Source organism: Taudactylus pleione, unplaced genomic scaffold (genome assembly GCF_031769625.1).
Source record: "Taudactylus pleione unplaced genomic scaffold, aTauple2 ptg000170l, whole genome shotgun sequence".
NCBI classification, from domain to species: domain Eukaryota; kingdom Metazoa; phylum Chordata; class Amphibia; order Anura; family Myobatrachidae; genus Taudactylus; species Taudactylus pleione.
The window spans coordinates 2,964,271-2,987,969 of NW_028284572.1; the positions used below are offsets into that span (position 1 = coordinate 2,964,271).

Here is a 23,699-nt window from a genome sequence, read left to right on the forward strand (position 1 = left end):
TCACAAAGCGCTAATTAGTTCGCAAATACAAGTCACAATAGTAAGTAGTAAAAATGCGCTAATTAGTTCGCAAATACAAGTCACAATAGTAAGTAGTAAAAATGCGCTAATTAGTTCGCAAATACAAGTCACAATAGTAAGCAGTAAAAATGCGCTAATTAGTTCGCAAATACAAGTCACAATAGTAAGTAGTAAAAATGCGCTAATTAGTTCGCAAATACAAGTCACAATAGTAAGTAGTAAAAATGCGCTAATTAGTTCGCAAATACAAGTTACAACAACGCCGCGTAAATAAACATTAAAAAAACACAGAGTTCGATTTTGCAGAAACAAACGTTACATGTGTAAGGCCAACCAAAGTTGCGTAAAGACAAACAAGAACATTTCCAAAGCAGTTTAACAAATGAACTTACCAAGAGATAATATATAAGAATCCGGAACAAAATGTCTTTGGGGCAGAGCCAAAATAAAATCTAAGAGAGATGAAATGACGGGAAAAACTTATTAGAAAAATCCACACCAGAATGAGAGACAAATTGACCCAAAGTTAGACTTCCCCAAACTTACCAAAACTGGAAACTAACAAAAAAATTAAAAGGGAAAAAAAACGAACGGAAATCCAAAAAAGAAAGAATCCAAAAAAAAACTTCAAAAAACGCTATCTCCTACACCAGCCAACAATCAACTCCAACCAACGTAACCTCCAACATTCAATAAACGCCACCTCGATTCGAGACGCCCCAAGCCATAAATAGTGTTTCGTTTCCCGCACAAATTAAGGAGGGATCATAGGAACGCACAATCAATGATGCGGCCGCAAAATAAGGACGCATGTATAAATACGTCACGAGACAAAAACACAATTCTGGTGTATTTCTTGTTTGAAGCTCACACATGGCTACAGACCAGGGAAACAATGGACAACAGTCAGGCGGTAAGTATTTCATGCATTTTGACTCAATGATTATTTTGAAACATAATATTGTGCAAGTTGTGAAGTTGACAATTCTCCAAAATTACACACATAGGTGAGGAGGATGACATGGAAGAGGCTGCTGGGCCCAGTATTCCGGGCAAAGCTGCCAAAAAGAAAAGGCAGCCACAATTCACAAGAAAGGAGATGGAGGTTTTGATTCAGAAATGTGTGGACATCCTGCCACAGGCAGACAGGAATATGAGTGCTAGCCAGAAGTGGAGAATGTGGGAAGAGGTAGCCGTGGATGTCAATAGGGTGGGTGATTATGTCCGTCTAGCCCGGAATGTCAAACGGCGGTAAGTAAACACTTGACCACCCTAAAACCAAAAACCAAATAAAAAAAAAAGTAATGGTTCCAATTTCATCCCACAGATGGGCCGACTTCAAATATCGCCTGAAGCAAAAACTGGCGGACAGGGCTAGGCATGCAAGGGGGACAGGTGGGGGTCCCACCCCTGTGTCATTGGAGTTGACTGATTTAGAAGAGCTGGCACAGGGGTGTGTGCAGCCTGTGGAGGTGTTTGGCGTGTCCAACATGGATACGGACATGCCAGACTTTGCGGCTCCTCATGTTGTCCCAGGTAAATGTTGTGATGTCACCAACTCTGAAATGTTATTGTGCCAATATGTAGATTCTAATGTGAGTCTTTTCTCATTTTTCCAACAGAGACACAGGCGGATGAGTCTGCTCCAGCGGGGAGCCTTTCACCGCAGAATTTCTGCTGGCTCTGCAGGGGAGGAACCAGTACATCCGGCTGAGGACCCTGCAGAAGCCAGTCCAGGGCAATCCCCCTCGCAGGCAGTGTCCCTCCTCACAGAACTCAATTTTAAATCGGATTTCCATACGGAGATTCTGCAGAGGATGGACGCCAGTCTGGTACGGTGGCTGAGGCCCTGGAGCAAAATGCTGCGGCCAACGTGACCATTGGTCAGGCCCTGGCGGAAAATACCAGGGCCAACATCCGCATCGCCACTGCCCTGGAGCAGCTCGTTCGCCAGCACATGGTGGAGCCGACCTCCCTTCCTGCCGGAACATCAGGATCCTCCACCTCTGGCACAACATCAGCCAATCCTCCAAATGTGCCTAGCCCTGTGCCTAGTCCAGAGGCCACAACATCTGCCTCTGGACAGGCCAGCCCGATGACATCCCGGACCCGGTCTGGCGCCCTCCCTCCCCCAGCCAAACGGCCGAAAAAACGGTGACACCATTGGCTACTTTTCCCACACTCCTTCTGTGCTTGCCTCATATTCCTTTCTGCCCAAAACTTCCCTCTCCTTTCTTGTGAATTGTTTTTAATTTTTGAATTTTCGTTTACCCAAAAATTAATGTTTGCACAATTAATAAATATTGTGGAATGAACACTGCCAAAAATGTTTGAGTTAAATATGTGTTTGTTTTTTTTGTGGGATACCAATAAATTTACCACAAATGTACGACTTTGTATTCTGACATTATTGTAAAAATGGGTTACATTTAATCCGGGCACACAAGCCAACAACGTTCAAACTAAAAAATTACACATTGAAAAAAAAGGGCTCGTTAAGGAACGTTTAAAACATTACCTAAGGAGGAAAAATCACCTTGCAAACACAAAATGAGGGACCAAACCTAAACATGATGACATTATTGTTACAATAGTCCAAAAATGAACACATTGCGGCCAAAATACACCCCAACAAATGTACGCTAATTGATTGTGTAATCCAGACATTAGCAGCTCTGATTTCCACCTGCGTTCGGTTTTGCGCTATCCAAAAAAACTGCTTTCCAAACACATACCAAGCCGGTTTTCAATCCAACACTAATTGAGTTTCTGACAAGCCGTGATTAATCGATGCTACATCGTGGAGTGCCGGGACGTAGGAGAAGGCCATCGCCACTGTGGTCGAGTTATCCAGCCCCTAAGCTGTGCGAGCATTTTGAAGGGAAAGAGGATCATCCAGTGACGTATGAGTTGTTACGAACACATTTGACGTTCGCATTTGTTAATGTATGTACGCCCAAAAAACGCCTCGCCACGCCTGCGTTTTTCCATCTCCACCCCCGTCAACGCCCAAAAATGGCCTGTTCTGTCAATCACATTTGACATGTCACTTCCTGTACGCTATTTGACGAACGAGACAAAAAAAACTCGCAATCTGCCGTACGCACATGCGCAGTGTAACACCGACGGATGCGCGGTTACTCAACATCGGATCGCAACGAGCATACTGCTGTTAACGAACGGCTCTGAATCAGGCCAAGGTTAGGGCGAAGTTTGGGGTTAGGGTTGAGTTAGGGTCAGGGTTTAGGGCCAGGATTAGGGCAGGGATGCTATGCATCCCGGACTTCCCTGGATTGTACGAAATTCGGGGTATGTACCCCAGCGTCCCGAAAATATATGTAAAATTAAGCATAATAATAATAAAGCTGTCCAACATTTGTTAGTTACATGCAATAGCAGCCAGTATTCATCCTGCATGCAAAAAAAATATTTACAAGTATATTTGCACCACCTACATGGTTTGCTACAGATACATAGTTACTTATTTTAAACATATTGGATTGCTGCTATTCCGCTTGAACACTGCTATTTGACCAATTTATCTACTGGCCCATACTCTTGGCTGAAGATTGAGCTCCCAGGATTGGTTATCAGGTAAGCCCTTACTTTCATGTATATTTTATTACATTCATTAAAAATTTATTTTGAATTTGAAAATTCTACAATAGATGCTTAATCTGTGCGTGTTTTCTACATGGTCATTATACTAGCCTCATCCTCTATTCCTCCCACCATTTAACACTGCCATGCCCACTATTTTGTATGGACACGTGCAGTACTTTCCTGCAGTTTTAAAAAGATTTTGATAAACAAGAAAGTCAGTTCTTAACTTTCTAACTTGCTTTGAGCAACAAGGGAACATTAACCAGATGGGTATTAGTTATTCTAAAGCTCTCTATAGACAATGCCGGAAGTATGCTCTGCCATAGCAGCTAGGAATCATAATTCAACAAAAGCTGGAAATTATATACATATGTGCAGCCATTCTGGTGAATAACAATGTTAATAGTTTGTTGCTGTAACATGCATATTCTGTACCTGCAGGAAAACCATAAAATACATATCAGAGCTTTTACAGCCACAGTACCATCATTCCAATAATAAATGGAGGAGTAGATGGGTAAATGGACATTTGCTATAACTCAGTGCCACATGCAATGGCATACATACAGCTGTGGGACGCCTCTAGGGTTAGTGAATGTTTAAGTATTTCCACCCACTGAGTACTCATTTCAATTCACTTCAGCAACAGGGATTCTGCAAATTAAAAATGGTATTGAGAGCGCAGAATGCCCTGCTGTTTAGAATAGTAATGTTGTAAAAGTCTGACAGATAAGGGAGGAATTAGATTGGAATGTGAAATCAACACATTCCAGTAGTTCACAGCTCAATGTTGCTTTGTGGACATTTGTAAATGTATTTAATCGTACAGAGGATATCAACCGTTTCATGGATTCTATATGCACATATTCAGTGTTACTATAAATAAACCCAGCACACATCTCGTACTAACACCAGTGAGATTACCAGTAACAATCAGCATAATGCAGACTCTAAAGAGCGAAGCTATGGGACGAGGGGCAGGAGAAGAAAACAAGAATCATCAATTATGGTCTTTACACTTGGTAGTAAAACAGAAATATGTAGTAGCCATTAAAGTCATATTAACCAGATTACTTTGGTCTAAACTGTACCCATCACCTACACACAGTGGTCAGTCATTCTGATGGTTCCTGAGAATGAAGCGATGATGTGGCGTTAATAGGCTGTATTGTAATAATGGAGCAGCATCCGAAATGATTACATCTAGGTGATGGGTACAGATCAGCCTGCCTTTGCACTTGTCACAATGTATGAAATGAGGGTACATACAGAAGAAAACCATTGCCTGACATTATACACATTGCTTTCCCTTTGTAATGCTCATTTCCAAACCTTCATGGAAGAGAGGAAAACTGGCTTAACCACACAATCTGAGCTACACTTCCCCTAATTACAGTTTAAGCATCTAATAAGCCTGGAGACATTATGTCATATAAGGAGACTGAAGTAGGAAAGCAGGGAGGCTGCGAGTTCTGCAGAAATAATGACTTCTTACACGCTAATAACATTGGCTTTCTAAGTTATAAAGCAGCATTATTACTGTGCTTGAATTTACTTATATCTTTACATGGGATTATTATAGAACTATATATTAGCTTTTACTTTTAACACATCAAGCATGATTTCTGTGGGGAGCTCTGTTACATTAGCCAAATGTGGTAATATTTAAGACAGATCCAGTCGTTCATAATTTAAGATGAATGACCAGATGTGACAATGTACACTAAGGAAGTGTTATCTGCTAATTAATGATAATCTAACTCTTCACGGGACAGTTTTCCTATATGCCCCCAGATAGAACTATATCTTCCTTAATGTTATGTATAAATACACATTTTTAACTATACACAACATTGTTAATAGAGAGCTTGATATCTTTTCACTGGGGGGAGATGTACTAAGCACTGGAAAGTGATAAATTAGAAAGTGATAAACTACCAGCCACTCAGCTCCTAACTGTCACGTTATAGGCTGTGTTTGAAAAATAACAGTTAGGAGCTGATTGGTTGGTAGTTAATCACTCTCCGATCCAGAGCTTAGTACATCTACCCTCTAGTCAGAAATATAAGTTATGTAACTGTGGTATTGTACTGGCAAGAATATATTTTATATACAACACTGTTCCAACACTGTATCAAACCCAACTTTGGTTTTCCTGAATCCTGGTCCAGTCCCGGATTATCATCACTCTGCTGCAAGAGAGTGAATGTAAGTGACTTGAGCAAAGCACATTAGAATATCCAGAATAGAAGTTAATTTGTCTGTGCTGCTAAAAAAAAAAAAAAATGTATTCTAACTAATAGCTATATTACTCCTCTCAGTTTGTTTGCTATGAATTCCGTTTGGCTATACTAGCACAGAACAAGTCACCAGCCCGTAATTAGGATATTAGCTGTTTAGTTTTCATAATGAAAGGATTTAGCATTGTTTTTCTATTTTAGTCTAATTGTGTCAACATAATAAATACAGCAGCAACTGTGTATTACAGATCATGCTCCTGAATGAAAAACCGGCACTTAAGAGAAAGGAGCTGCAAACAAGCATAGTGGCTATTCAGTTACTGGTAAAGTGCCGTCCAGCACTACCGTGATACTCAGCTGTGCACATATCAGTACGGCCCCACATCGCAAATCTTCTTGCGCACCTCTATGGGATGCAATGCAAATACGCAATGTGGATGGACGCAATGTGCTGTTACAGAACAGCACATCGCATCCATTGTGTTGAATTGAATCACCCCCATAAATGTCATATGGTACAAATTGCAGATTACAATTAGTTGTGTTATTAAACATGTTTACCAGTTTTCATGTGTGTCCCCTATTAACATTTTCTGAACTGTTCCTTAGAAAAATAGACAAAAATATGCTGAAATGAGCCGGCATACAAGGTAAGTAACTGAGATACAAGAACAATCTGTCCAGCTGAATTTCTGCAAATAAACAATTATAACAATCATAATTAATAGACATAATATGGTAATAACAGGGACACACTGTACAATGTACAAATGATGCACCTTGTTCCTTTATATGCTCACGGTATGATCTAGAATGGATGCTGCCATGATACCATGAACAGTCACACTTTTTGAGTTTAAATACCCTTCAGGTTCGAAACTAAAACCTATTAGATCGTTTATTTATAAAAAGGTGTAACAAGATATCTGATTAAAATACTTATTAAAATGACAGTGCAACCTCTAGCCCAGTGGTTCTCAAACCCGGTTCTCAGAAACCCACACGGTTCACGTTTTCCAGGTCACCCAGCAGGTGCACAAGTGTATTCATTACTCACCAACATATTTTAAAAGATCCACAGGTGGAGCTAACTTTTTCTCTTGCAATTCTGTGAGGAGACCTGGAAAACATGCACTGTTTGGGGTCCTGAGGACAGAGTTTGAGAACCTGTGCTCTAGCCATTGAGAAGCCTGCTAAACCAAGTTCCCATAGCACATTCCATACAACCACTGCAAGGAGAGAAAATTGCAACTTATTATTAACTTTTATTTATATAGCGCCAACATATTACACAGCACTTTACAGAGAATGTATCATCATTCACATTAGTCCTACTTGAGATTACAGTTTAAATTCACTACCGCAAAAACATACACACTCACTAGGGTCAATTTAGTCCAAAAGTAAGTGACCTGGGGAGAAACCTAGGCAAACACGAAAGTAATAAAGTATATAGAAACAATAGTGCTATGCTTCCCCAAATGGCCAATAAGATAAAAAAAACAACTAACAATATGTTCTAAAATACATTATTATTATTATTATTATTATTATTATTATTATTATTATTATTATAGCTACACAATTTTCTATGCAGGGTTTATGGTCACTTTTCTTTTGTTTTCGTATTTTCCGTAAACCTGAAATGGGAATATGTCGCTTTGTGAATATAACCTACAATTTTCTGTATTTTGTATGGAGTAATATCAGTGGGATCTGCAACATGTTTGTTTTTCCTGTGAACTCTTTATTCTTTAAGGTGCATACACACGTAACGATTTTGTAACCAATGATTTTCTGTCAGATTTTCCCTTGAAAAAGTGAACGATTTTTACAACGATGAACGAAAAATATTCCTTCTCTTAATGAAAATCGTTATGTTGGACAGTCTGAAATGGACGATGAACTACAAACTACAAACGGGAGCGCGCTTGAACGATTATCGTTCATCGTTATAACTCAGAAAACAGCGATTGACCGATAACAACGTCGTTAACAACAAATCGTTAAAAAAATCGTTATGTTTATATGCATCTTTAGAATGTATATCTATTGTTTATCAAATACCTTTTATCACAATGTATTTTTAGGTCTTATTTTCTTTTTAAAAACATGACTGTCAGTACATTCAATAAAAATAAAAAAATAAAAAAAACAGAACACATGGCACATGTGTTACATGTAATTGCTTCTACTTGATCCCACTATTATATGATGGGTTGTCTTTAAAGAATGAGAAGAGGCTTAAATGATATCCATGCTTGAGCACAGCTGCCTTAATTAGTACCTCAGTCCATTTTATTTAACCATCTAGACTCAAGCATGGATATCCTAAAACCCGGACTGTAATCAGTGGAGTCCGTCCTTGCGGTGTCACCCAGCGCGGGGAGGGACGATGACTGCCGAAACGGGGCGTGGCAATGCGAAAAGTGGGCATGGTCATGCGAGAAGGGGGCGTGGCCACACAGTGCAAACCCCCGTACCTATTGCTTGGGAGGGAATGTGGGGTTGCAGGAGGTCCCTGTGTGGTGTGCCAGCCGGCCGGCTCCCTCAGTGACAGGAGCTGAGTGCTGCACTTAATACTACAGTGCAGCACCCAGCTCCTGTCAGTGAGGGGGAGTGTGCACCTTGGTGTCACCCCTCGGCGGGTGACACCCGGGTGCGGATGGCATGCCCCTTGTGATGCCACTGACTGTAATGGCGGAGTTTGGAAACCTCTGCTACAGAGAAATAACTTGGTTGAGTGGCCACTTTAAGATGTCCAACACACTGAAAGTCTCCCTATCAATACAGTTCTTTTAGACTTAAATGAACACAAGTCAAAATGTGTATGGACCTAGGCCGCCGAATCTTAACAGCACCTGATTTGGGTCTTCAGATGTCAACTGTGATGACTGGAAAGTGAAGTCAGATGACGGCTGCATCTTATGTGTACAATCCTTGGCTGACTTTACCAGATATGTTTTAGACTGCAGAGGTGGCAATAGGTGGCTCTCCAGCTGTTGTTGAACTACAAATCCCAGCATGCATTGCAACAGGTTTAAAATGGTCAAATAACAAAACTGTGGCAAGGCATGATGGGATGTGTAGTTTTACAACAGCTGGGGGGCCGCTTATTACCCACCCCTATTTTTGAGGGACCGGGCCGAACTTACACATTTGGACACCTGTACACATAGCATCAGGAAGTGTCCATCTGTTGGCACATTTACATTTCTAAATGCTGACAAACTGCGAAAAATACACAACAGTTTCATAACAGTGCCAGTACTGTACCTTCCAATCACTGGCAGTCACCATAAGACAGACAAAGAATATTAAATGCAGTCTCTGCAGGTATTTAATAAAAACGACCACAGTTTGTGTGGGTGTGTGGCATTCCGGTGTATTTGAGAGTGGGTATAAGAGTATGTGTGATAACCATTTCAGATGCTCTGCACAGTACAGTGTATGAAGAAATGTGTATCTAATGAATATTGTATTACAAATTCATGTCCGGTACTAAATTAGCAAATCCTTAAAATTCATGAGCAAGCACCACCAGTATTAAAATAATCCCATGAGATGACAGTGTTGCAGTAGCAGCAAGAAATGCCCCTTATTTGTTTACATCCCAAATGCCTTACAAATGCAAAAAAACACCCCCCAAAATTATTTGCATAAATATAATATAAACAAGAGGCTAAATATGGCATCTACTACTCAAGCAAAAACATTCCAGCATAAAATGAGCAGAGCACTCTGACATCAGGATAAGCGCACTATACAAACGGTAATGTTTGTATAACTACGACTTCCAGAAAAAGTGATGAATGTAAATATTGAGAGTCTGGTCTCATTAACTGATGGAAACATTCCATTGTGTGATATATGCAGCTATAGCAAGAGAGTCTATAAAAACAGACGTTAACAGCGATGCTAGGCTGCGCACATTAGTGTTTAATACAGTGTGCAATCTTTTCTGATTTCCCTGTGTACCTCTACAGGGTGCGAGGAAAAATGAGAGAAGCTACTGGTTGCAGAGAACCCTCTTCCGCCCACTACAGCGGCACATATATATTTCAGTACTGAATCTACCCTCCCCTTACCTCAGTGTTTACTTGAATAAAGCTTCTTATAAGAAGTTTCAATACAAACTGACATTGTCTAATAACAAGTAATAACAAAATTAGATGAGTTTAGTAAAGGGAGAAGAAGAGGAAAACAAAACAAAGCACTTACTAGTACAAGACTTCATTAGCTTCATGTCTTTCATATCGTACAGTTTCACACATCAATCTGCAACAGAGGGAGACAGATTAACATAACTACATAAAGAAAAACACAAAACAAACATAGAGGCTGGAATATTGCTTAGCGCTGTAATTCTCCTAATACATTCAATATTGTGGACAGTGCAGACCTATCATCCAGTAAGGTCACCTGTTCTCTTTGGTAAAAGATTAAGGAATCCATGAATAAACTGTAAAGCAGTCTTTTTATATGGTTGGTAAATGGAGAGGTATATAAAAGTTATGTGAATGGTATTATAGTGGTTATAAATACAGTAAGTCATAGGATTGTGGCTATGCATGATTTCCAGGAAAGGTTTCACTATCACAGATACCACAGCACCAGCAGGCTCAGGGCCTGATTAAGACCCGGTCGCAAGCGCTGAGCACTCGCAACCGGGTCGATGGTGGCCTACAGGGCATGCGCACGACGGAGGCGGCTCCGTCGTGCGCATGCGCGAGACCCGGCTAGCGACGGGCGCTCCGTCGCTCTGGATCTCGCAACAAAGGGGGCGAGCTGTCGATGTTGAGTGACAGCTCGCCCCCTTTGGTGGGCGGGCCGTGGGGGTGGCTGCCCAAACGGAGGCGTTCCCATGAGAACGCCTCCGTTAGAGCAGAAAGCTCTATGGGGCTTGCGGCCACGAGAGCCTACCACAAGGGTCTCGTCGCAAGCCCAATCGTCGCGATGGTCTTGACCATCATCATGGCCGCTCGCTATAGCTGTGCGTGGTCACCCACAGCTACTCGAGCGGCAAGGAGGCTGTTCTAAAAAAAAAAAAAAGAGCCTGGCCCTGATTCAGAGCGACCGGGTCTGAATCAGGCCCTCAGTTTTAAGTGTACATGTCTGGAAGAGACAAACATAGCAACATAGGCTCACTTGTAGTATGGTCTATAGCTTGTATATGATGCCGGGTCACTGAGCTCTGGCAGTGCAATAGCAAGGAAGGAGGAGCTTAAGTGCAGTATTGCTCAGCCCTCACCCCAAACTAGTGCATACGCCGTGGTGGCCATTCTTTGTTACCACATTAAAATAATAACAGGACTTGCCATACTTGCCTACTTTTTGGACCTTGACTTCTAGAGATCCAATGACAAGTGCGGAGGGGGGAGGGGTGGGGAGGTGACAAAGAATTTTGTATCAACACAGTCCCATCTCCTGATGCACATCATAATGATTCACAGAAGAAAATGAAGTAGGATAAGGGAGGGTGGCCCACTCTGCTTAGTTGCCTGCTCTCCCCAAAATTAGGGAATCTCATGGACATACTGGGAGAGTGGGCAAATACAGGATTGGCACAGATTATATCTGATAAATGGATTTTAACTTCTCCACTTCAACAATCATATTAGCTTTGGATTTACTTATCATTCTGGTGGAAGAAATTCCGTGACATTTTGCTAATCTGAATAATTTCACTGTGATGTGTAATTCAATGATCAACTGAATGTGAGGTGCTATAGTAAGAGAGAAGGAGATGGAAAAATAAGATAATGCAGCAAGGGCCCCAGATTTTTATAATTCAGCAGCAGTCGATGTTTAATTTAGATTCACGATGCAGAACAAAGATCTCTTGTATACTACACCCAGCAATACCAGTTCTTACATCACACAAACTCCTCTCTATGCATGGCTTGACCTATTTTGAAACAATCATATTTCATGATAATCATCTAAATCTATTAAGTACAACTATTTTATTATTTAATGTCTATTTATAAATGTTGCAGGGAAGATTATTTCTGTTGTTATAGTAGTTGAAATTGAAAAGCTACATTACAGGTACGTACAGACGTAACGAGTTTTTGAACAATTTAACTATAACGACGTCTTTATCATTCAAAAAATCGTTCAGTTCCTGAGTTATGACAATGAATGAAAATCGTTCAAGTGTGCTCCCGTTTGTAGTTTATTTCAGACTGTCCTGTCCAACATAACGATTTTCATTAAGGGAAGGAGCATTTTTCGTTCATCGTTGTAAAAATCGTTCATTACACTTCAAAAATCGTTCCCTTTTCAAGGGAAAATCTGACAGATAATCGTTGGTTACAAAATCGTTATGAATGTACGCACCATTAGAAATATATATCAATGTACGGTACTATACTAAGTTCACCTGCTCCTGCTTCAGAAGATTCTATTTTGACGTGCAGCTACTTACATACTGATTGGCTAGTTTATTAGTTACATGTTTACCCATGGAATTGCTCAATCAATGACAGCAATGCTAGTGAATAGGTAGGTATGTTCCAATGGCACAGACAAAAACATTAAAAGATTAAAGAAACCTTGACTGTGGCATGCTAGTGTGTGCGTCACAGAGCACAGCATGTAAAGATTATGAATAGCAACATTGTTAGGATATTCATCACCATCACCCAAATAGCAACCAGATTATCAGACGAGCTACAGTCCGTCAACATCGGAGTTTAACAGTGGTGCCAAATAAGGCATATCAAAATACATAACGTTGTGGTATATGTTATATCATGTATGCCTACACAAGTATGACAGCCTGGCAATATTGCCAGATCTTATGATCCCTGGGAGGACGAGGACTAGCAATGGAAGCACAAGGATATAACAAAGAAATTCAAGAATATAACCAGGCAGGTGTCAATTGTGTAAACTGGTAGCGACAGTTTAATAGTATGTGGTGCATTTTTGTGGCACAAACTGGGGGGCCTGCTCAGACCCGGTCGCGAGCACTGAGTGCTCGCGACCGGGTCGATGTTTGCCCACTGGGCATGCGCACGACGGAGCCGGCTCCGTTGTGCGCATGCGCGAGACCCGGCTAGCAACGGGCGCTCCGCCGCTCAGGATCTCGCACCAAAGGGGGCGAGCTGTCGATGGTGATTGACAGCTCGCCCCGTTTGGTAGGCATGCCCGGGGGGTGGCTTCACAAACTGAGGCGTTCCCAAGCGAACGCCTACCGTTTGTGGGCGGCCCCACTGACATCACCAGTGATGTCAGTGGGAGAGCTTCCGGCTCTATTAGAGCCAGAGGCTCTCTGGGGCTTGCGGCCATGAGACTCTACCACAAGGGTCTCGTCGCAAGCCTAATGGTCACGATGGCCTTGACCATCGCGACCATCATCCTGGCTGCTCGCTAGAGCTGTGGGTGGTCACCCACAGCTTTGAGAGCGGCCAGGAGGCCGCACAAAAAAAAAAAAAATAACGCCCAGATTCAGAGTGAGCGCTCTTTCAGAGCGTCCGGCTCTGAATCAGGGCCTGGGTCCCTTGATTCATCTAAAGCAAAATGTGTATGCCACAGCACCTGAAAATCGTTGCCAATTAAGCAAATTCTTTGAAAGGAGCAAGGTACATTTTGTAATTAGGCTTTTCCTTTAAGACACTTTATGTCACAAGGCTAGGAAAGTTCTGGAATGGTTCCAGAATCATGACACTGTATTCAGCGTAATGCACTAATTTGATTTGAACGAGATCTGTAGACTGGGCAAGCATCTATCAGATAAGGTAGGCCAGCTATATAGAGATCCATCACCATTTAATTTACATTAACAATAGTAAAGGTTGGAGAGAATTTGTGTATGCTTGTATAAGCATTGATATGTTGGCCTAGACATAACAAAATATTTGTGCCAAGAGACACAAAGCATGAACATACTGTACATAATAGAATAACGATACCAAAAAATATTAAAAGGAATGACGCTATAAATGGCGCTCATACAATAATCCAAAAATGTGATGGACCCTAGAATCGATCCAACAAAAGAATGCTCACTGCGTGGTGCACTCTTTTATTTCAAAATGAATAAATATAAAACTTAACCTTTAATATAGACATTAAAATAATGTTCGCAAAAGTTTGAGGTCGTTCATAATATAAACACAATGTTCATATATTGTAATTCGAGGTAAAATTGCTCTCAGATAAATATATTGGTTCAATATAAACATTCACATTAGTATCCACCCTATCTTAAATAATTCAACAGGCTATGGGTATACGTACAAAAGCATGTGTGAAAATATATACAAAACCCCAATATCAAGATACACCTGTCGGTATTAAATATGTCTGAGGAGCTTTATAATACACAACCTATAATATACGCCAGTGGCCTGAGCCGCACAATAAATCATCAAAACAAACCATTTCATATATAGCTGCTCCAGTCGGAGGCAACCCAGTATCATATAGCCTTATGACAATTTATCGTGCGGCTCAGACCACTGACGAACTTTATAGGTTGTGTATTATAAAGGTCCTCAGACATATTTAATACCAATAGGTGTGGGATACTAATGTGAATTATTATATTGAGCCAATATATTTATCTGAGAGGAATTTTACATCGGATTACAATATATGTACGTTGTGTTCTAGATTATGAACGATATCAAACCTTTGCGAACATTATTTTAATGAGTATATTAAAGGTTAAGTCTTATACTTATTATTTTTTAAAATAAAAGAGTGCACCAGACAGTGAGTGTTCTTTTGTTGGACTGATTCTAGGGTCCATCACCGTTTTTGATTATACTGTACTAGTTTCCATGGTGCACCTCTAACATTATATATATATATATATATATATATATATATATATATATATATAATTTACAAGGGAGTGTCCTGTATATTTAGTTTGTATTGGTTGCTTCCTGATGAACAGGCATATTGTCTTCTTGTGCATATTCTATCAATTGTATTACCATTTGTCTCTTTATCTAATCCCATAGTGTATATTCTCACAGTACCATAGACCAGAGTATCTGGTGATAGGATACCTTTATTTGACATTAGTAATGTAGAATTATGAATTCATGCATCCATAAAAATAGTTATGCTGAACGCAGGCAAGAAGGACAATCTCTGTCCCATAATCAAGTAGACAACATGTAATCACTGGTGCTATGGGGATATCAAATTTTCTTTGGCAAAAAAACATAATTAATTGAATCTATGGGGATGAGCTACAAATCACCTGGATTGCCTTCTGTGGTTCACAGCATGTCAAATGGCATGGAGGACTGAAAAATACCAATACAAATCAATTAAGTCTTATTTCAGGTAGATAATTCTAATGGAAGAATAATAATAATAATAATAATAATAATAATAATAATAATAAATATATAAATATATATATATATATATATATATATATATATATATATAGAAATAATTATGAATCCGGCGCCAGAACCTAAACCAATGAATAAACTACTGGTGCTTTGAACAATTGCAAGTATAACCCGAGGCGTATACCTAGGGCGTCTGCTCCTTAGTCAATAGTTTGTAGTGCTGGTGAATACACTACCTAGTAAATCGAGAAGGGAGTTATTGACTGTGGGTGACCAACCTGCTAATAATAAATATTCACACAAATATATAAATATAAATAAAGTGCTGAGTGCTAACGTGCTTGAATCAGCCTGAGCAAGTATACATAAATCATAAAGTGCTTAGTGCCAAATAGTCCTAGCAGCATAGACCAATGAAGTGCTTAGTGCAATATAAATACTTTTAGCAGCATACAAAAATAAAGTGATAAAAGAAAGCTAGTACCATAAAAAATATTTAATAGGGTCTGACAAAAACAAGATAAATACGATAAAACACTGTGGTTCCTAATCAGGAGTAACCACCAGAGAGCAATAAATAACCGATAAAAATAAGATCAATTTAAGAGGTAAAAGAAGAGTTTTAGCTTATCTGAAAATCAATTTGAGAGGGTCTGGGTGTAAATCCCAAGGGCAAGTAATGAGTCCCTTATATATATATATATATATATATATATATATATATATGCGCCCACACACACCTGCATAGTAAACCAGTGATGGAATGTTGCATTTTGGTTTCACTAGTCCTCAAGACGTATAAATAATGGCACCACAAGCAACACACTTGGAAATCAGAAGTTAAATATATTTAGAAAAAAATCAAAAAACAGAATATATTGCTACATGCAACCAAGATACCCTGTGTAGATGCTAAAACTAATGCAACTTTGTAACAATTCGTATTTTTAACATTATTCTATGCTAGCCATGTAGTTGTTCTACTCAGAGCCAAGCTGTAAACCTAGAAAATATAAAAGGAATATCATTGCTTAATAACCACAGGAAGCACTTAAGTCCAATAGGGCATATAGAAATCAACCAGTTTAAGAGCAACATTGCAGCTCTTGTGAACTTTTTATTCATTCAAGATTTTTGTATCACAAAAATTAAGAATGAAACCAGTGGGAAAACATGATGGTAAATCTGTAAAGTTGTTTTACGGTATTGAACTATGCTCTAGGAACAATGTAATGTGCAGATGTATGGGAAAAAGGCTGGTGGCGTTTGTACAATTATTATTTTTTTATTTTTGACAAATCCTTAAACTGCAAGAAGGAAAACATCTGTGTAAAGTACCACAAATATATTCAAGACAAAGGACTTCCAACAAGGAAGGGATGTGGGCTAGGAAGACGGTTTGTATATAATTAAACACAAGAGCAGCAGTTTTCATCAAAAATGGGCCACACAAGTCACATCAATATAGAAACCCTTAATCTGCATAATTGCTGTATTTATTATAGCGTTTACATTTTTCTCTCCACTACGAAAATCGATGTCATGCACATATATCCTTGCATTTCTATACAGGGTGGTTGTTAGGCTAAGCACTAGTGGTGCAATAACTTGCATGAGACAGACTGTCTGTGACCGAAGACTCCTTATTGGAGCATCTAAACAAACAAAACTTAGCATGTTAAGTTTTCCCATATATTCATTGTAGTTCATGGATTACAGATAAAACAAATAAAATTAATAGTAGGCTTTAGAAGTATATAAAGGGATTGCAGAACAATGTTGATATCTACAATGTATTGAAATGTAAATTCTGTACACAAAAGTATTAACAGCTTCTAGAAACCACCTCAGATCCCTCAAACGAATAAGAAACACAAATATTGATATTTTTAACCTACTTGGCGCGCAGGTCACAATTAAAAAGCACTACTTAAGTAATCTAGTTTGCCAAGAAACGTCGTCCTCATATTGGCTCATCAACCTTGCAAACTTGTGCCCACATATCTGATAGTCTCAACTGCCTACTGCTCTTCTAGGATATAGACCAGAGGTGGTGGAGGCTGCTGCATGAAGGGGAGTAATGGTGCTGCAGGACTCCAACTACTCTGACAGGGACAGCTATAAAGGCTGCACCTAGAACAAACCAGCCACAGTAAGCAACATCATATATAGCTGTGTGGCTCCATTAGAGGAGTCTTGCAGCCACATTACCTGGTCAGAAGATTGTTGGACAACTGAGGGCTTGCACCGGCCATGAGCTGATGATGGGAATGGCTGTTAGTGGAGAAAATAATCAGGGCCACTGACTGAATAACTGCAGAGATGAGAGAGCAGGGGCAAGAATGACATTGTTACAAAGGTGGCGTATAAATTTAAATTAGAGAATTGGTTTCTGGGATTGCTTGGGTTTCATGTGGGTACTCCAGTGTCCGACAACATTCCAAAAATATACTGGCACGTTAATTGGCTATCCCCCCCCCAAAAAAAAAAACCTGATGCAACTGGTCATATATTTTCTGTAAAGCGCTGCAGAATATGTGTGACCTCTATAAAACAAGTGGCAAATAAATACATATTATCTGATCTGTAATCTTTTGAACTGAGTCTTCTGTAAAAAAAAAATCTTCCAATCACCACAAGAAAAATGTCCCATTTAAATAGTAAAAAAACAAAAAAACAGGATGTTGGTAGTTACCGTTAAATCAATTTGTCAGATTCCATAGGGGACACTGGAGCTTCAGACAGTGGGGTATAGACGGTAGGTTGAGTAAAGCCTGGCACTTTAAGAATCTAAAAGTGTGACTGGCTCCTCTCCCTATATGCCCCATCAGCCCTAGTTTTAAGAACTGAGCCAGAGAGGAGACGGAGAACAGACAGAACGACAGAGAAGGAGAACAAAAACAGTCAGTCCAATCGGACCAACACACTGCAGGAACACAAGCAGTCTGCAGGAACATAAACAGTCACATAATAATAACTGACCAAACTGCAACAGAACCGAAGCATAATATGTAACTGGCAAGCAGGTAAGAAGCATTGGATGGGCATCCAGTGTCCCCTGTGGAATCGGAAAAATAGTAAGTACCAAAATCCTGTTTTCTCCTTCATCCACTAGAAGGACGCTGGAGCTTCTGACAGTGGGGACGTACCAAAGCTTCCCTCCGGGTGTCTGTGTCTGGGGGGGGGGAGTTAGAGTGCTGAACAACCTGTAGAAACGTACACATTCTTTTAACGAAGCTGCTCTACAAAGCGGTGCAGCCAAGACACCTCTACATGCCACCCAACCACCCATGAAGTACCCACTGAGCGCGTAGAATGCACAGAGATGGATACAGGCAGAGGTCATGCAGAAGCTTGACAAATGGTCAGACAAATCCACCTGGCTAAAGTCTGTTTTGATGCCGGCCAGCCACATCAATTTGCGTAATAAAGGATTAACAGAGCCTCTGATTTGCATAGTCTTTCAGACATCTAGGGAGTAAGAACCCCCGGAATAGTCCAATAAGGCCAGCACCACAATCAGCTGCTTCAGGTGAAAAGCAGAGAGTACTTCAGGTAAAAAGGACGGCGGGTACGGAATTCCGCCCGATCATCGTGAAAAATTAATTAAGGGAACGGCAGGACAAATCCTCAAGTTCCGACACTCGCCTAGCCGAAGCAAGGGCCAATAAAAGGACTACCTTCCAAGTTAAATATTTCAAATCCACATCCTCCAAAAGGCTCAAACGTGGTCGACTGAAGGAAGGATAAGACTAGGTCCCATAGAGCCGTGGGTGGCACAAAGGGGTCCCATTGAGCCGTGGGTGGCACAAAGGGGGGCTGTACTCTAAGCACCGCTTGAAAAAAGGTCTGAACCTCCAGAATCAGAGCAAGGCGGCGCTGGAAAAAAATTGAAAGAGCAGAAATCTGCACTTTTAGAGACCCTAAATGTAGATACGTGTCAAGCCCCTTTTGAAGAAAAAGACGACGCAGCAAATGCAAGGATGAAGTGGATGATTCACGTCTTCACACCAGGAGGTATAAGCCACCAAATGCGATGATAATGTGCTGATGTCACCGGTTTCCTAGCTCGGAGCATAGTAGGAATGATCGCCCTACGATTGCCATGTCTTCTTAGGATGGCGGTTTCAACAGCCACACCGTTAAATGAAGCAGACGTAAATCCAGATACATGAATGGACCCTGCTGCAGAAGATCCAGAAGGAGTAGGAGATAGAAGTACCAAGCCCGACGAGGCCAATCTGGAGCCATTAGTATGACTGTGGACGAATTGCGCTTGATCCTCTTGAGAACACAAGGAAGCGGAAAAGGTGAGAACAGGTACACAAGGCTGTACGGCCAAGGAGTCGGTAAGGCATCAGCTCCCACTGCTGCTGGATCCCTGGTCCTGGAACAGTAAAGAGATAACGGTCGATTCATCCTGGAAGCCATGAGGTCTATCTGCGGCCTCCCGCAACAGTGAACTAGTTGAAAAGAAGACCTCGGGATGAAGGGACCCCTCCCCGGGGTGAAGATCCTGATGACTGAGGTAGTTTGCTTCCCAATTGTCGACTCCCAGAATGAAGACTGCAAAGATGGCCTTGAGGTGTCTTTCTGCCCACAGAATTCGGAAGCGTCGACCCGCTACCAGATGGTGCGTCCAGAGCCACCAGATCAAGGATATGCGGGTCTGAGGAAACAGACGCACTAGACGATGCATTTAGAGGTGGGACCCCGACCATTGAGACAGAAGATCTTGAACCTGTGAAAGGAGAGATACTGGTTCAAAGACTTGAGATTTAGAATGGGTCTGACAGACCCATTCCGACTTTGGAACCACAAAAAGATTGGAATAAAATCTCTGGTTTCTTTGTGCAGTCAGAACCGGAACCAGAACCTCGGCCAGCAGAAGTTTGTTGATCATCTGACAGGAAAACTAGTTGTTTCAAAGGATCGACTGGAAACCCTGTTGTGAAAAATCGCACTGGATGAGTGAAGGCAAACTATCTTGTTTCCATGAGATGCCAGATTCTGAACCCAAGTGTCGGGACACATCTGCCGCCAAGCCTCCAAGAAACCCTGGAGACGAGCACCCACCTTGGGATTCCCAAGGTGTGATGGAAGCCCATCATGTCACGGGTTTGTCTGCTGGCTTGGGATCCAGACGCTCTTACCCCTGGTGGCCAGAGAGATCCATTTGATCAACTCTGGACTAAATAAAATATCACCTGTAAAAGGAAGAGCTTTTACCACCCGTTTAGACTCAGCATCCGCTTGCCAAGCAAGTAGCCAAAGTGCCTGGCGAGCAGCAACAGCCAAAGCAGAGATCCTAGTGCCTATGACCAATATCTCTGGAGGCATCTCCCAAGAATACTGCGGACTCCTGAATATGTTCCGCCAAGGTAATCAGATGTGCCTGTGGAGTGTTTGACCTTAGACCTTCTATCAATTGTTCCGCCCACTTATCCACTGCCTTGTTGACCCAGGAGCCGACCAAGGCCGGTCTGAGAACTGCACCAGCATAAATGGATTTTAACGTATCTTCCAATTTCCGCTCTGAGCTTTCCTTTAAAAAGGATAAAGGGAAGAAAAACGACTAGGGATCTGGAACTTACGATCCGGACGCTGCCAGGCTGTTGCCATTTGTTCATCTAACTTACCGGAAACCGGAAAGGTAACAGAAAACTTCTGTTTCTTAGCAAACAAGTAGTCATCTAACGATCCTGGAGCCTAAGGGTCAGAAACGTGATGTACTTCCCTCACAGCCAGGATGCTTCAATACCCTGCGTCGCTTCAGGTTCTTGTGAAGAAGCCTCTATTTCAAATTCATCCAGAATCTCCCCTTCCTCCTCCTGAGACGAGTGATTTGCTTCAGAATCCTCATTTGATTGGAGAACAACCGTAAGTGCCCTCTTCCTAGATGTGCGACTAACCACAGCCTCAGGAGACTTCGCCGCAGAACCCATCACCTGGGCAAGGCTATTTACTGAGCAGCCTAGATCCTGAGCCCACGCTGGTTCTGTAGCAAAAAAAGAAGGGCTAGAGGTGCTAAATGTATCCTTGGCAGCCTCCTGTTCCTTACGGGAAGTGGCTAATTCTGATGTCAGCCAAACTCTTTATTAAGGAGGATGTAACAGTCTGTGCTGTGAGCGCTCTTCGCTTCACAAGCATCACACAGGGATGACCATTCAGAGCGAGCCTGGTTAAATTTCTTATTGAACTTAGTGCAGGCAGTTTCTGTGTAGCAGTCTTGTCTGTCGCTTTGGAAGACATCATAACCCCTCACAGACAAGCACACACAGTTGCAGAGACCTGTGACAGGCAATGTAAACTGAGGCAGACATCGCAACAGATAGTGAGGAGCAGAATATCAATATGATACTACCAATGTAGAATAGGCAGGCTTATAAATGAATGCTAACTCACAGTAGGACTCACAGACCCCTTAGCAGACTGGAGCTGTCTGTCCCCTCTGCTCTGATGTGCTGAAGTTACAGGGATGAGAAGCACTGGAACCGCTGTCTGGCCCTGATTCAGAGCCGGACGCTTTGACAGAGCGCTCGCTCTGAATCAGGGCCGTCCTCCTCTTTTTTTAGAGCGGCCTCCTGGCCGCTCGCATAGCTGTGGGTGACCACCCACAGCTATAGCGAGCAGCCAAAAAGATGGTCGCGATAGTCAAGACCTTCGCGACCATCGGGCTTGCGACGAGACCCTTGTGGTAGGGTCTCATTGCCGCAAGCCCAAGAGTACTTTTGGCTCTGACAGAGCCAAAAGCACTCCCACTGACATCACTTGTGATGTCAGTGGGGCCGGCCCTAGAAGGTAGGCGTTCCCATGGGAACACCTCCGTCTGGGCAGCCACGCCCCCGACCCACCCACCAAAGGGGGCGTGCTGTCACTTAACATCGACAGCACGCCCCCTTTGTAGCGAGACCCGGAGCGACGGCTTGCCCGTCGCTATCCGGGTCTCGCGCATGCGCACGACGGAGCCGCCTCCGTCGTACGCATGAGCACTGGGCCAACATCGACCCACTTGCGAGCAGGTCTGAATCAGGCCATCTGTCCCCTCTGTATAGGCTAAGATGGCGCCGCTCCTTGGGCTAGATGTACTAAGATCTCAAAAGTGATAGAGGGCAGAGCGATAAACGACCAGCCACTCAGCTTCTAACTGTCATGTTGCAGGCTGTGTTTGAAAAATGACAGTTGGGAGCCGATTGGTTGGTAGCTCATCACTCTCCATTTTATCACTTTCCAGAGTTTAGACCATCTGGCCCCTTGTGAGCAGAGCGCGCCAAATCCGCTGAGATAGGGAGGAGGAAGAGAAGGCGACACATAACTCTCACATAAAGACATTATCACTATGCCCGCTGCCAGGAAGCTACGCTCCCCCTCCCCAAAATGGCTCCAGCTAAGAACTAGCCAGAGCCTATACAGAGTATAGAGCACAGAGCGGTGCCCGCCACTGTTTAACAGCTCTCAGTAGGAGAGCGTAGAAATGCCCCCATGTAAGCCAGTGCAGGTACCCTTCTCCATTAAGCACCGGCACGGCAGTCAGACATCCGCGTCCAAGTGGCTTTAAGGGGACCTGTGCTCCTAGAAGCCTGCTCCGGTGTTACTCTCATGCCAGCACCGGCGCGGCAGGCAGACAGCTGCGTCCAAGTGGCTGTAAGGTACCAACGCCATGCAAGTACCGGCAGCAGGCAGACAGCCACATCAAGCAGCCCTGGAAGCAGACGCCGGTGCTTCTCTCATGCAAGCAACGGTGCAGCAGTCTGACAGTCGCACTTCTATAAATGTCAGTGCATAGCAACTGACACTAGCCCAGCTGGATTTTAGTAACACCTCTCCTGCTAATCAGGAGAGGTGTGCATACCCACAGAGCTGCTGTAGCCAGGATGCTGGGCAGGGAGCGGGACACACGCTGATTTCAGCTGTGGTGGACCCCGCTGAGTCTGTGGACACTCTATCCTCCTTGTGGGGCCCCCTCCATAGGGTGACCGGAAGCAGGCTGCAGTAGCCATGGCGGTACCCTCCATGGCAGCTTCCACGGTGCAGGCAGATTGCCACAGCCAGCAGTCTCCCTATCCTCATTAATCTTATTATATAAAATAAAAAATAGAAAATAGGGCTGGAGACAACCCCATGTGCACCGGATCTCTCAGGCACATTCTAAAAGCTGGGGCTGATGGGGTACATAGGGGGGAGGAGCCAGTCACACTTTTAGATTCTTAAAGTACCAAGCTCTACTCAACCCACCATCTATATCCCACTGTCAGGAGCTCCAGTGTCCCCTAGTGGATGAAGGAAAAAGGCTGTGAAGGTGTGCTAAGCTTTTTATGTCAGATATCGTGAGACCGCATCAGGAACAAAAATTGGCACAGAACTGTGGAAGAGCAAGGGTTAATGTGAAACGACGCACTCCATAGGTACTCCCTGCAGAACTGCTAATAGGCAGCAATATTACAGCACAGACGTATCCACATACTGTAAGTATAAAGCCAGCAAAGAGCTAGTAACATCAGGAGCAATAAAT

General features: G+C 42.4%; 1 protein-coding gene across 5 annotated transcripts in view; it reads right to left on the bottom strand.

Annotated features, from left to right (window-relative positions):
• Window positions 1-23,699, bottom strand: part of RAPGEF2 (Rap guanine nucleotide exchange factor 2) — a 364,888-nt gene that overhangs the window by 190,280 nt on the left and 150,909 nt on the right. For all 5 annotated transcript variants that reach the window (XM_088475296.1, XM_088475300.1, XM_088475298.1 and 2 more), the window contains exon 3: window positions 10,086-10,142. In XM_088475296.1, coding sequence (XP_088331422.1) covers window positions 10,086-10,142 — 57 coding nt within the window. The remainder of the gene's footprint in view (window positions 1-10,085; window positions 10,143-23,699) is intronic.